We start from the raw sequence: 14,710 nt of genomic DNA, 5'->3' as shown, positions 1-14,710 counted from the left end.
ATTCCCATAAAAAGCAGAGAAATATATTGAGGAACTGGATGACAATACACCTGTGTTCCTCAAGCAGTGCATGTGAATTGTCTTTGGTTTTTGCGCATGATTATTCACTCACTCTCATGTTCTTTCAGACCTGTGTGGAGCTGAGCAAGTGTACAGCAGTGCCCTAGTTTCTCAGGAGGAAGCACTCGCAGTATTCTTCAGAAAATCTTCAAAACTATTGTTCATTATCCACTCAGATTTGCAGTCTTTGGACAGCGAACATCAGATTGTGTGTGTGTGTGTGTGTGGTGAGAATCTGTCTCTGTTTGACATGCTGGGACAAATGTGTCTGTCAGTGAGAGACGCATCCATTACGCCCTGTCGCTCTGAGACAGACCTCCATACTGACACATACTCTCTCTCTCTCTCTCTCTCTCTCTCTCTCACACACACACAGAGGAATGATGAGGAGGCTGTTGTGGACAGAGGAGGCACTCGCTCCATGCTTAAAGCCGGATTGGAGAAGGAGGAGCTAGAAGGTAAACACACACACACACACACACACACACACACACACTCACAGTCACACTCACAGTCACACACACACACACACACACACACACACACACACACACACACACACACACACACACACACACACACACACACACACACACACACACACACACACACACACACACACACACACACACACACACTCACTCACAGTCACACTCACAGTCACACTCACAGTCACACACACACACACACACACACACACACACACACACACACAAACACACACACACACACACACACACACGTAAACACTCGGTCACACTCACACACACTTACAGTCACACACTCACAGTCACACACTCACAGTCACACACACACACACACACACACACACACACACACACACACACACACACACACACACACAAACACACACACGTAAACACTCGGTCACACTCACACACACTTACAGTCACACACTCACAGTCACACACTCACAGTCACACACACACACACACACACACACACACACACACACACACACACACACACACACACACACACACACACACACACACACACATAAATTGATGATAATCTGTGTACAACTACTGTTTGAGATCATTAAGAAGAAAAAAAAGGAAATTAATATTTTTATTCAACAATGATGCATTTGTATTTCTGAATGTATTATGGTTTCCACAAAAATATTAAGCAGTTCAACATTTATAATAAAAATCATCATATTAGAATGATTTCTGAAGGATCATGTGACACTGAAGACTGGAGTAATGATGCTGAAAATTCAGCTTTGATCACCGGAATAAATTACATTTTACCATATATACCATATTTTACTCAGAACACACAAATACATGGTAACAAATATATTTTATTTTTCCCACAAAAACAATGTACACAGTGTACATCCCAAACCAACACAAAGTTGTACATACAGTGGTCTACATACAAAACAACAGAAGAATTGAATGTATACAGTTACAGTAAAAAATAAATAAAATAAAAAATCCAATGTTGGCATCCATTGCTCCATTGAAGAGCTCACCTGTTGTCCTTTTATGCTAAAGCTCTGATTGCTAATTGTAAAACTGTGTGACGGGTGTTTGCCCATGTGATGAGTCAGTGTGCATATCTGAATGGCAGTGTGTTCCTTGTGAAAACAAGAGATTTTCTGCATGAAAATTGTGCCAAAAGCAGAGAATTGTGTGTAGTGTTTTGAAAAAAATGTGTGTTTTAAAACTGCAATGTCAGTGTAAAGCAGGAATTGTGCTTGTAGTTTAGCAGAATTGGTTCAGGGGGTTGGTGAATGAGTTACATGTTGTGGTCATTGTGTCTCAAGTACCAGAAAATGTGTGTAAACAGTCGAGAAAAACTGTACATTTTTAGAACATAACAATTCTTTATGGTAAATGAAAATGAGCAGTTTGCTTCAATAGTCTGTAGTAATTTACAGAATTACAGTAATGAGAAAAAAAAGGTAGAAACTAAAAGTGCATACTGTAATTCAAACAAATAATTGAGGGGCTAATCCTGCCTCTCTCCAGCATCAGGCCATAATCAGCAGTGTTTGAAAGGCACAAGGCTGACATCTATTCTGTGTTGAATGTGTGGTTCACAGTTTTGACAGCAGTGTGTTAGCATTTGAACAAAGTGCTGTAAATCCACAGTGTTGTGCAGGTTGTGGTTAAAGTCATGGGATAAGTGTGTAGAGTTTTGAAAACTGTGTTCAAGCAATGAAAAACGAACTAGAGTTTGGTCCACATGAACTGCTGCTGTGCAGACTGGAGTTAGAGTTTTGCACATGTGACTCCAGTTGTGCCCACTGTCGTTTAGCAATCGAAAAAAAACTGTAATGCTAGTCTGTGGGTGGCAAACCAAGAGCACGTCGCACCAGAGAGACGTGTGTGTGTGTGTGTGTGTGCCTCTGAAATGACATGAAGAGAAGAGAGCGGTGGGAGGATGGATGGCTGGTCTTTGAGAGCGTTTAACAGGGAAAAAGAACAGCTACTCGAAGCGTATTCTCTCAGGACTGCAGATGACGTCAGCCGCTCTCCTGCCCCTGGATCAGCTATTTTTACTTTCTGTCTGTGAAAAGGAGGCAGGAACGGAGAGAATAATTACAGTATCCAAATTATAATAATAAATGGGTCATCAGAATCTAAATAGAGGCTCTATATCCTACACAGCTCTGAGATGTAGCGCTAGACAACGATTCATTAACGTTTGTGTTTACATAATATATGTTTGTGTACTGTGTATAATTATTTTGTATATATAAATACACACACATGCATGTATATATTTAAGACAAATTTGTTATTTATGTATAAAATATTTATATTTATATATATATAATATAAATTATATATATATATATATATATATATACAGTATATTCCTGCAAATATTTCTTAATTATGTACATGCATGTGTGTGTATTTATATATACAAAATAATTATACACAGTACACACACATATATTATGTAAACACAAACTTTTATTTTGGATGCAATTCATCTTTTCACAGCCCTATTTTGTATATATAAATACACACATATGCATGTATATATTTAATAAATATTTGCATGTATATACTGTATAAATATTTATACATAATTTACATTATATATAAATATAACAATTTTATATATAAATAAATTTTTCTTAAATGTATACATGCATGTGTGTGTATTCAGATATACAAAATAATTATACACAGCACACACACATATATTATGTAAACACAAACTTTTATTTTGGATGCGATTAATCGTTGCCCAGCCACAAAAAATAAGTTCTCCTGCATTTCACTGAAAGGACAAGCTGGCATTATGTGGATATTACCCAGAATTCCATGCAATAATGAGCGGAATGTCAATATACTGTATATATTACACTGAGCTGCATAAAACACTGCTTGTGACAGCAGAAATATGACATTTCCTCCACTCACTGCAGCTTGTAAATACATCTGCAGTTTCAGCTTTTGAATACATGTTATTTATTAACGTTTTATAACCCAGTGAACACTAGGCAGCTGTAAGATTCACTCTGGATTGGTCCAGAAGCTCACATAATGGGCACACTTTGCACATACTTTTATACTTGAGAATATTTTGTGCATAAAGCCCCATTCTCTGAAGAACATGTGGAGTGAATAACACTGTTCGGATATTTGGGTCTGGTGACTTTGATCACAGACGCTCCTCTGAATCTTGTGAGCATCATCTTTAGTTTTAAATGTCATCAAGTGGTCAACCTTATAAAGTCTAACGCTTTAGAAATCGATATAAGCCGGTGTCATTGAGGCGTTTCCCATTGCAGGACGATTGCATTCAGTCCTTCTCATAATGTTATGTAATTCAAACACAACATTACAGCTTTAATGATGTAATTTAAGCCTCATTTTATCCAGCTTTCAGCTCCCTTTTAGAGCCATTTTTAACTGCCAGGAAGAGGAAGATCTGTCTGTAGGTTAGCATTAGTCTATATATGTTGTGTGTGTGTGTGTGTGTGTGTGTGTGTGTGTGTGTGTGTGTGTGTGTGTGTGTGTGTGTGTGTGTGTAAGCACTCAGACAGATGTTATGTTTTCACAGCAATTAAACTCATGCTGCTGTCTCGACCTCTCAATCATTCAAATGCAATTACAGTGAGTGATTACCGTTATTTAGCATTGTTCAGTAAATACGGGTTAAATATGTCTGGTAAACTGAATTTTTCTATTGGAAGGTCTCTACTTTACATTCCACTTTAAAACCTAATGACAGTAATTTTAGGGATCATATGTTTAAGGAAGCGTCCGTGCCAAACGGTAGGCAGCCGTATAATTATTGTATAATTGTATTTTCATAATTATGTAGGATAATCATTCCAAATGAGCCACAGCATAATTACGCTGCCTTCTAAAACACCTTCGTTTGGCTAAGTATCTTTTATGGAAAAGACAAACCCATAATGCAATGCAACGCAGTAAGTGACAAGTAAAAAAAAAAAAAAAAAAAAAAAAAAAATCCATCTGAGTATGAATATTTAAGTTAATAAAAGTTGATTATGTTACAATTTTTGGTACTTTTTTCACAAGTAAGGTGTACATTTTCACATTTTAACACAGCTGGTCATTCTTTCTAAACCTGATGCCATGCTTTCATTAGTAATACACATTTCAGTCCACATAATCATCGTTTCAAACACAAGATTATTGAAATATGTAATGAGAACATTTGGTTTAATCACCGAAACACAACAGTATGATCTTCTTTCAATTTAGTACTTTTAACAATCAATTCATTTAACAGCAAACAATGCAACATACATGTTTCAAACTACCAATTGTTGATGAAATAATTACAGTAATATACACATTAAAAATACACTTACATTACCTAACGTATGTAACTGAATCCATAATGTTTGATCTATCTAGTGTTTTATCAAAAGGTGTGAAGTTATGAAACGGCCATGAGGTTTTGTGCTAGAACAGAGTTTGCTGGAAATACAGTAAATGTTTTCACTGTGCCATATGACTGAATACTGTAGTTGACCTTTACAGATGAAGGGTGAGTTACAGTAATGTGGCGGTCTCTACCATGGTAATCTGTTTACAGTATCACATGACATACTCTAATGTAAAAATGCCGTTTTTGATGCCATCTGTCTCCCTTCTTCTGATGCCTCTCTGACCCCCCCACTCACACACACACACACACACACACACACACACACACACACACACACACACACACACACACACACACACACACACACACACACACACACACACACACACACACACACTCACACAGTATGATTTATAAGCTGTTTTCCTCATGGGGACCAATAAAATGCCCCCACAAGGACAAGGATTTTGGATATTGGATATTTTGTGGGGATATTGTGTGAGTTTACCAGACCACACACACACACACACTTTGAACATAGTGGTTATAATCTAAGATAAATCGCTTATGATGTAAAAAGAATTTGTCACATTTGGTTATCAGTATCGGAATTGCAAATATCAATATTCAATTATTGAATATTCAATTATTCAATTGCAAAAATTGCAAACAAAGTAGAAACTATATCTATAGAATCTGTATCTATTGAAATCTATAGATGAACCAAATGATTCATTGATTAACCATTAAGATCAGTTGGATTAAATTATAGACGAATGTATTAAACTAAACGAAAACAGATGAAAATCAAAAGTTTGATAGTAATGGCATTATGAAAGATAGTTATTGTGAATGAAACATTTCTGTTTCAAACATAGATTTGTACTAACTCAGTTGAAAATATGCTGAAATGTTTGAAAAAATGCCCTTTTGATGATCTGTTGTGATATTAGTACTATAATTTATTTTTGAAAATGTACACTTTACTTGTGAAAATAGTACCAAAGCACATAAAAAAACCTGTAAAATATTAATTATAAGTGTACTTGTATGTCATTCGCTGCTGGAAAATATTGCAAAAAAAAAAAAAAAAAAAAGTTTACCCAGTATTTTCTTTTTTTTTCTTTTACATATCGTGTTTTATGCTCAATATAAGACCATTTAGTATGTTCCAATTGTATGAAGTTTCATTTCAGTGAATGTTATCACTGTTGTTGAAAAAAATGCTAATTAACAAAGGGCCTCAGAACATGATCTAAAATGTGAATGATTGATTTAATATACAGGAGATTTTACATTCTCTGAGTCCCTGTCTGTTTGCTTTTGGTCAATAGGTCACAGGACTCTGTATATCGGTGTTCATGTTCCTCTGGGCAGAAGAACCCACCGACGCCATCGACATCACGGACACCGGCACAGGAAGAGAAGCAAGGAGAGAGACTCAGGGGTCGAAGACGGGCGAGAATCACCTTCATACAGTAACACTCCATCCTTCCTTCAATGCATGCAATTATTATCTTAGTATGTTTGACTTGTTTTTCAGTACAGATATCTAAACATTCTTAGATTTGTTTGACACACAAAATGGCTTATATTTTTTCTTTGGCAGATTTTATTTCCTTGTTTTCAGCAAAAGCTCAGTTAAATTTGATACATATTTAATTTCTTATTTCCTTTTGCATCTCAAGCAAATCTATCTTGAATTAAGCATGTTTAGATGTTTGTCCTGTAAAACAAAACAAAGATACGGAAACATTAAGGTCATTAATGCATTAAAGGGATAGTTCACCCTAAAATGAAAATAAAGTCATAATTTACCCACCCTGGTGTTGTTCTAATGCCGTATGTTGTTCTTTTTTGGATCACAAAAGGAAAAATGTAAAAAATATCCCGCTTTCTGGTTTGGTCTCTCCATATAATGGCAGTGAATAGACCCCTTTCCAGTTAGTAAACATGGTGACGTTTTTTATGCTAGCTGGAGCCGTTTACCTCCAGTCTTTGTGCTAAGCTAGGCTAGCGGTGGGTGCGTCAGACAGAGTTACGGCACGCACGGAGATGAGAAGGGTATGTATGGACTTATCTAACTCTGGGGGATACGGTAAATAAGATAAAGTCCCAAAAAGTCGGCGTGTTCCTTGTACGTGAAAATGACATGAAATTACCACTATAACCAGTAGGTGGCTGCAGAGGATCACTCATATTAGCTCATTCGCCATTTTCCACTCTCTTTTATAGCTCTTTTAGCATGTTTTGCTTTTGGATTAAAAGGAATATAATAACAAATTTTAACAATTTTATTGGACTGAAGTATGAAGTAGGAAAAGCCACACAGTCTCATGCCATTTAGATGAAAGGAATTTCAATAAAAAACAACAAAAATAAGCCCAGTGGATGATGGGGCTAAAGCCCTCCTCAAATGGGTCTATAGTGACGCTCCTGGAATATACGACACTTGTTTCAAGGGACCATTATGTGATACTTGTGCATCCATTTTAAAAAGCTTGATGCTGGTCGCTATTCATTGCCATTATATGGACGAGCATGAGCGGGACATTTTTTTAAATTTCTCTTTTTGTGGTCCAAAAAAGAAACAACAACACCAGGGTGAGTAAATGAGACTTAATTTCCATTTTAGGGTAAACTACATTTACTAACAATGGCCAACACATTTGAGCAGTAAATGTCAGTATATTCTAAAATCATATATCCTTCTTTATTTTTCTGTTTGATGTCGTCTTCTGTTCTTTCTGATTCCCTTTCATCGTTTCTTCTTCTCTTTGACGGTCTGTCCTATTCGATTGCCTCTTTGATGTGCGCTGTCTTTCTGTTGTGGTCTCTGATCCGGACAGGCTCACAGTCGAATGTGTGTTGCTCGTTTAGCAGCTCATCATGACGACTCGACAGTGACGAGTCCAGATTATTCCCTGTGGTGTATTATTGTAAACATAACTTGTGTTGTTTTGGCTCTCTGATGCTTTTTTTTAGCTGATGTTTGTATGACTATTTTAGCCATGTGACCTTTACGACTGAGCTTAGTGGTTTATTAAAAAACCCTGAAATGATGTGTCACAGATACTCCCTCTCAGAGGGTTCAGTTCCTGCTGGGCACTGAGGATGATGATGAAGAGCACATACCACATGACCTCTTCACTGAGCTGGATGAGATCTGCCTCCGTGATGGAGAGGATGCTGAGTGGAGAGAAACCGCCAGGTACTGACCCATGTGACTTGATCATGTGATATCACCTCAACCAGTCATATCTGGATTCATGCTGCATTCACCGCATAATTATGAGATGACAACCCATGACGTTCTACTCAGAGCTGATCACGTCTTATGCATTTCTATTGCACTCACAGTGGTCAGGTGGTACGAGTTAGAGCTCTTTGAAAATTCCCAGCTTCCAAGTTGTAATTACGAGGACGTGAATGCTCGTTACATGTTAGAATCTCGCAATTATGGTAAATCTGACAATGCACATTTAGTCGTTTAATGCGCATTTATGGGTCAACGACAAATCAGGATGTCTGAGAAGATGAAAATAATAAAAAAAATCTAGTTTAGAGTGCATGTGCCAAGTTTTTTAAATAACATTTTTATAATCCTGATTTTATTCAATGCTTTTATTACGCAAAAAAAGTGGCGTAATCATAGTAAAAAGTAAAAATGTATTAATTGTTATGTCATAAAAGCATAAAAGTATTTTTTTTGTGAAATCTGATTTTATTACTGATTTTTTAAAAGCTTAATAATCAAGGCATCCCAGAAGTTTTCCATGTGTTAAGGAAAATATTTTATGACTTTTTACTTAATTATTACACAGATCAAGAGTAATTTATTCTTTTTTTGTCTTGTCAAAAATTATATGGATATTTTTCAAAAATGCATGAAACCAACATGATGAATGCAAAGATTACATTTCAAAGAACTTGACTTGCTAGTGCTTTCACCATCTACGACATCTTTATCTTTTTTAAAATGTATTAATCAGTATTTTTGGGGGGCTTTTGACATGATGTGTTAATGTTCAGCGTTTCTCTGAGATTGATTCTTGGCTGCTCTGATATGTTTTGAGAGCATGAGTGATGCATTAAATCTGTTGAGCGGCATTAGTCTAAGAGAGCTGAGGTTATATAAAGAACCATTGTTGTGTAATGTGTGTGTGATAAAACAGAAAGGCTAAATACAGCACTTAAAATGATGATGATGGTTTCTACATTGTCATATGGCATCACTTCTAAATGCAAGTGCACTCAGCACGGGAATTATTTTTATTTTGTCTTCATGAAGTAAAGACAATATGTAAATTGTAGTCCTTTATATCCAAAAACATATGAAATATTCACATGAAACAACACAAATCCTCATTTACTTATTCAGTTAGGGTTACAAAAATACCATAAAAAAAAAAAAATGAATACATTTTTCACCTGCTTGTCATTGCAAACACTGAATGACAGTTCATAGTGCTCTCAAGTTGTAAACGGGCATATTTGACACATGAAATAAAGGACGTATGGCTTGTGCGCGATATTCCGATTCTTCTGGATTAGTGCGAGGGCTTCATGCGAAGGTTCAGCTCTGACATGCATTGGTCATCTGGCTGCAGGTGTGATTGTTTGAACTGTGTCCAGGTGGCTGAAGTTTGAAGAGGACGTGGAGGACGGTGGTGAGCGCTGGAGTAAACCGTACGTGGCCACGCTCTCTCTGCACAGTCTCTTCGAGCTGCGGAGCTGCATCATCAACGGCACCGTCATGCTGGACATGAGGGCCAGCTCTCTGGAGGAGGTCGCAGGTACAGCTTTCTGTGCTTGTGCATTTTATCCAAAGCGACTTACTACAGAGGAACAAAGCAATTCATCAAGGCTATACAAACATGGTGAAATCTGTCACTTCTAGGTTACATTAAATCCAAATATCCATAAGAAAAGTGAAAATGATCAAAGAAAAATCAAGACTTTTAAGGATAAACAATAGAGAAACAAAGCAATTCGTCAAGGAGCCAAAAATAGTCGTAATATATAATGCCAGGTTTATTTTACAACTAGGTTAGGAAGCAAGCTGGACAAGAGGAGGAATGTAGATACGATTTTTTGTGTGTTTTATTTAAAAAAAATAAATAAATAAAAAAAATTATCATAGAACTGATTTCATTAAGCTATAAAAACATGGTGAAATCTGTCACTTCTATGTCACATTTAATCCAAATATCCATAAGAAAAATGAAAATGATAAAGAAAAAATCAAGACTTTTTTGGATAAGGTTTGCATTGAATTACATTTCCCCAAATAATCCATAATAATTCCCTTTAATGCAACAAAGAGAATCCAATTCTGAGTCGGATAAAATTAATTGTGAACTATTTATACAACATTTGTTGAACTTTTCTTTACTATACACTGATTAAAAGTTAGTTTAAATTCATTGTAGTACAACATTTTTACTTGAATACAGTAAAAATGACAGTAATGTAGAGTAAAGTGATTCTCATTATTGAGATTAATTACAATTCTAGGAAAACGCAAAAGCAAAACATACGGATGCATTACGTAATGAGAGTTCGGGGAAAACGTAAAGGGAAAAATGTGGTCTTAAAAATAGGTGTTCTGCCAATTGATTAAAAAAGCAAACACTTTTCTGTAATTAATCGTGATTAATCGCACTTAACAAACATTTTGGTAACACTTTATTTAGACAGTCCACTTTAGACATTCTACTAACTATAAGTAACTTTGCAACTACATGTCAACTAACTATCATTATAGTATCAGTAGGCTATAGTACCGATTAGTACTGACTATAAGTAACTTTGTAACTACATGTCAACTAACTCTCATTATAGTATTAGTAGGCTATAGTACTGATCAGTACTGACTATAAGTAACTTTGTAACTACATGTTAACTAACTCTCATTTTAGTATTAGTAGGCTATAGTACCGATTAGTACTGACTATAAGTAACTTTGTAACTACATGTCAACTAACTCTCATTATAGTATTAGTAGGCTATAGTACTGATCAGTACTGACTATAAGTAACTTTGTAACTACATGTTAACTAACTCTCATTTTAGTATTAGTAGGCTATAGTACCGATTAGTACTGACTATAAGTAACTTTGTAACTACATGTCAACTAACTCTCATTATAGTATTAGTAGGCTATAGTACCGATTAGTACTGACTATAAGTAACTTTGTAACTACATGTTAACTAACTCTCATTTTAGTATTAGTAGGCTATAGTACCGATTAGTACTGACTATAAGTAACTTTGTAACTACATGTCAACTAACTCTCATTTTAGTATTAGTAGGCTATAGTACTGATTAGTACTGACTATAAGTAACTTTGCAAGTCTGCTAACCCAAAACTAACAGTCTACTAATACTCTAATAGTTAGTTGACATGTAGTTGCAAAGTTACTTATAGTTAGTAGAATGTCTAAAGTGGACTATCGTAACTTACATTTTTAATATTTTTTGTATTGCATTGTTTTTATTATTGCTCTCATTGTTTTCGACCCATGTAACCTTGTATTTTACATGCAACATTTTACATACCACAACAAAAAAAAGCTTTATTTTTTTTTGTAAAATATAATTGGTTGTTTTTCTCTTTTGATTGTGAGTCGAACTGTGACCTGAAAATGTTTCCGTGAGATTCACTCTTTTATTCTTTCCGGTGAAATGTTTACCATCTTTGGTCAAATGAGCTTCCCTTGTCAAATTATCACATTGTAATAGGCTGTGGATGTGCCAGCGCTCGTATGCCTCTGAGGAACACCTTAAACTGAGTTCAACACTTTAATCTCTGTGGGATTGGTGTAAGACGTGTGTACAGATTCTCAGTGTTTATAGCTCAGGTAATTGACATGTACCTGTATGTACAAAGATTTAGTGTTTAGCTTCTCAGCATCAATATTTCATGAGTTGAGCCTGAGAAAGTGTTGCATATTCAGTAGGATATAGAAGAAGATCGGTAGCAAAAATACTGACATTATATTGGAGATTTATTTCTCTGAATATTTCTTAAATGGATATTTCACCGCTGGAAAGATGAATGTGTATTTAAATTGGGTCATTTATGTAGTAGAAATGTGAAATTATTTTAGAAGTTGGTGCCTTCTAGACTGAGAAAAGCCAGAAAATGTATTTTCGGCTCACGTGGATGAAAGACAACAACTCCCAGAATGCACTTGCGTTGCTGCCCTACGAGGACACTCCCAAGCCACGCCCACCGGTTACAGAGGGCAGTATCGGGAGAAATGATACAGCTAGGCTACTAGTCGACTCGAAACTGAAAAGACGGCGTTTTATGGTGAGATCCCCCTATGGGCGGGTTGAACACATGCGGAACGAGCTCCTCCTACTGGCTGGAGTCTCTCGCCTCTGGACAGAAAAGCCTCTGATGACGATAAATGACGACTTTTGCGTCATCTGAGTTTTTTTTCCAGACACACAATACAGAAATCTCTCGTCTGGGTTTCTACTGATACAAAGCTTAATGCTAATCGGTGAAGTATCCCTTTAAGTAAATTTTCGGACACAACCCAACCCTTAAAGGTTATTTTCTCGATATCTCAAATTTCCTTGATATTTTGACATGTAAGAGGTCATTGTACTATAAAAAATACCCTGTAAGTTTCAGAACTCAAAACTTCCACGTTAGTCCCAAAATGGCTTTTATTGAAAACCAAGCTTCCAAAATGACTCGTTTCGGATTTTTTCTCAGTATGACATCATAGTGCGTACCTCTGCAGAATCAGATCAACGCCCACTTCTACATCACTGATTCTTAAGCCCCGCCCACTGATTCATGCAAACACAGCATTACTCCAAAAACCATAGAGATGTTAAACTATGTAACGAGATAAACACTTTCTGTAGCGTCTGCGTTTCAATACTAATATTAATAAAATACAATACTACCTCACAAAAATACATAAGGAATAAATATGAATAAAAGATGATTAATTTCCACGCTGTCGTTGACTGGATTATTTCTGAAAAAGAATTTTTGGTATTTAAGGTGTAGGTTTGTTTTCTTCTGATTGAGATTCAGACTCTGGCTCAAACATGTATGGCTGAATTTCACCGGTTGCCATTTTTTCAGCATCGTAAGTTTTCAAAACAATTCCACACGTGTAGCGCGGACGTTGAAAATGATTTTAATATGAAAAACTGTTACCCAATCTTAGCAGTGGCCGTTTACTGTGTCAAAGAGGATAGAAAATAGCCTATTACTTCTAATTTAGGATGATTTTTGATGTAAATATCTTGATAACATTACAAGTGGACCTCAAAGAACATTATACAGCTTTTAAAAGTGCAGTTCACAATCCCTTTAAAGTCTTGACTACAAACAACTGATTCGATATTTCCACCTTTATTGCTGTTGGGGCATGTTGTAACAAAAAGTCAAAGTGTGTTTGATGATATGTATGTTTTCATGTACTGTGGGTTGAATGCGATAGAACAAGCATCAAGAGGTGACTGTGCTGTGGAAATGCATTGTCTTTATTGTTTAGAGTCAGTCATGAATTATACAGCGTTTGCACCTTCTCATTCTCTTCAGCATGTGAATTTTGCATTACTCAAAGCTGTTCTCTTTGAGACGGGTCTCTGAGCAGCCGCTCCATCAGTTGACATCTGCATCAATGTCAGTTTCTGATGCAGAGTTCAAGGAACATCTGCAAAATAGGCACAGATGAGCTTTCTGCCAAACATTTAGCATAGATTAGCCATTTAAAGAGCACATTAGCTCCGTATACCAAGACAGCACTGAGACACATGCCTTGCGGGGAATTCATGCCTTTAGAAATTCATCACTCTATTTATTATTCAGGTTTGAAATGAATAATTAACACTTTGGTGGAGCATATGAAGTTGAATATACCATTTGACAGCTCTATAACACTGCAGATCACAATGACAATAAACATGTGTAAAGAAGATTTGAAGGACATCAGATGATTGCAAAACTACTAATTTCGTTGTGATGTTAAGTTTGGTATATATATACATATATATATATATATATATATATATATATATTTATATGTAAACATATATGGAGAGAGAGGGATTAATAATAGATAGATAGATAGATAGATAGATTTAAATAGTTTTGTATGTATTTATATATATATATATATTCTTTTTTTTCTTTTTTTTTATAAAAGGGAAAGTAATAAGACTAATACGGTTTTTAGTTGAATATTGCAATATTATCTTCTTATCTGCTGCTGATCATTTGTAATGTTGTGTGTTGAATTTCTTAGATATGGTTCTGGACCAACAGGAAGTGGCTGGGCATCTTGAAGATGATGTCAGGAGGAAGGTCAAAGAGGCTCTTTTGAAGCAGCATCATCATCAGAACCAGAAGAAACTGGCCAATCGGATTCCCATCGTCCGCTCCTTCGCTGATATCGGCAAGAGGCAGTCCGAGTCCAACTGCACCGACAAAAACGGTATTCATTTGTCCGATTCTGCGGATGACACTCAAATGATACACACTACAGCTCAAAAGTTTGGGGTCAGATAATACGAAATGAGTGTGTTTCTTCAGCAAGGAGACATTACATTGATCAAAAGTGACATTAAACAGCGACAGATTTCTATTTCAAGTAAATGCTGTTCTTTTGAACTTTCTATTCGTCAAGTATACTGAAAAAAAAATACATTGAAGTTTCCAACATTGATAATAACAATACATGTTTCTTGAGCAGCAAATCATCATATTAGAATGATTTCTGAAGGATAATGATGCTGAAAATACATTTTTGCATCACA

At 35.9% G+C, this 14,710-nt stretch overlaps 1 protein-coding gene across 2 annotated transcripts in view; it reads left to right on the top strand.

The window, feature by feature from the left end:
* Positions 1–14,710, top strand: part of slc4a10b (solute carrier family 4 member 10b) — an 89,732-nt gene that overhangs the window by 31,214 nt on the left and 43,808 nt on the right. For both annotated transcript variants that reach the window (XM_082174620.1, XM_082174619.1), the window contains exons 3-7: positions 437–518; positions 6,252–6,395; positions 7,990–8,128; positions 9,553–9,713; positions 14,200–14,388. In XM_082174620.1, the coding sequence (XP_082030746.1) occupies positions 437–518; positions 6,252–6,395; positions 7,990–8,128; positions 9,553–9,713; positions 14,200–14,388 (715 nt within the window). The remainder of the gene's footprint in view (positions 1–436; positions 519–6,251; positions 6,396–7,989; positions 8,129–9,552; positions 9,714–14,199; positions 14,389–14,710) is intronic.

The sequence above is a fragment of the Leuciscus leuciscus genome, assembly GCF_965113295.1.
Source record: "Leuciscus leuciscus genome assembly, chromosome: 7".
NCBI classification, from domain to species: domain Eukaryota; kingdom Metazoa; phylum Chordata; class Actinopteri; order Cypriniformes; family Leuciscidae; genus Leuciscus; species Leuciscus leuciscus.
This window is presented reverse-complemented; position numbering and strand designations above follow the sequence as displayed.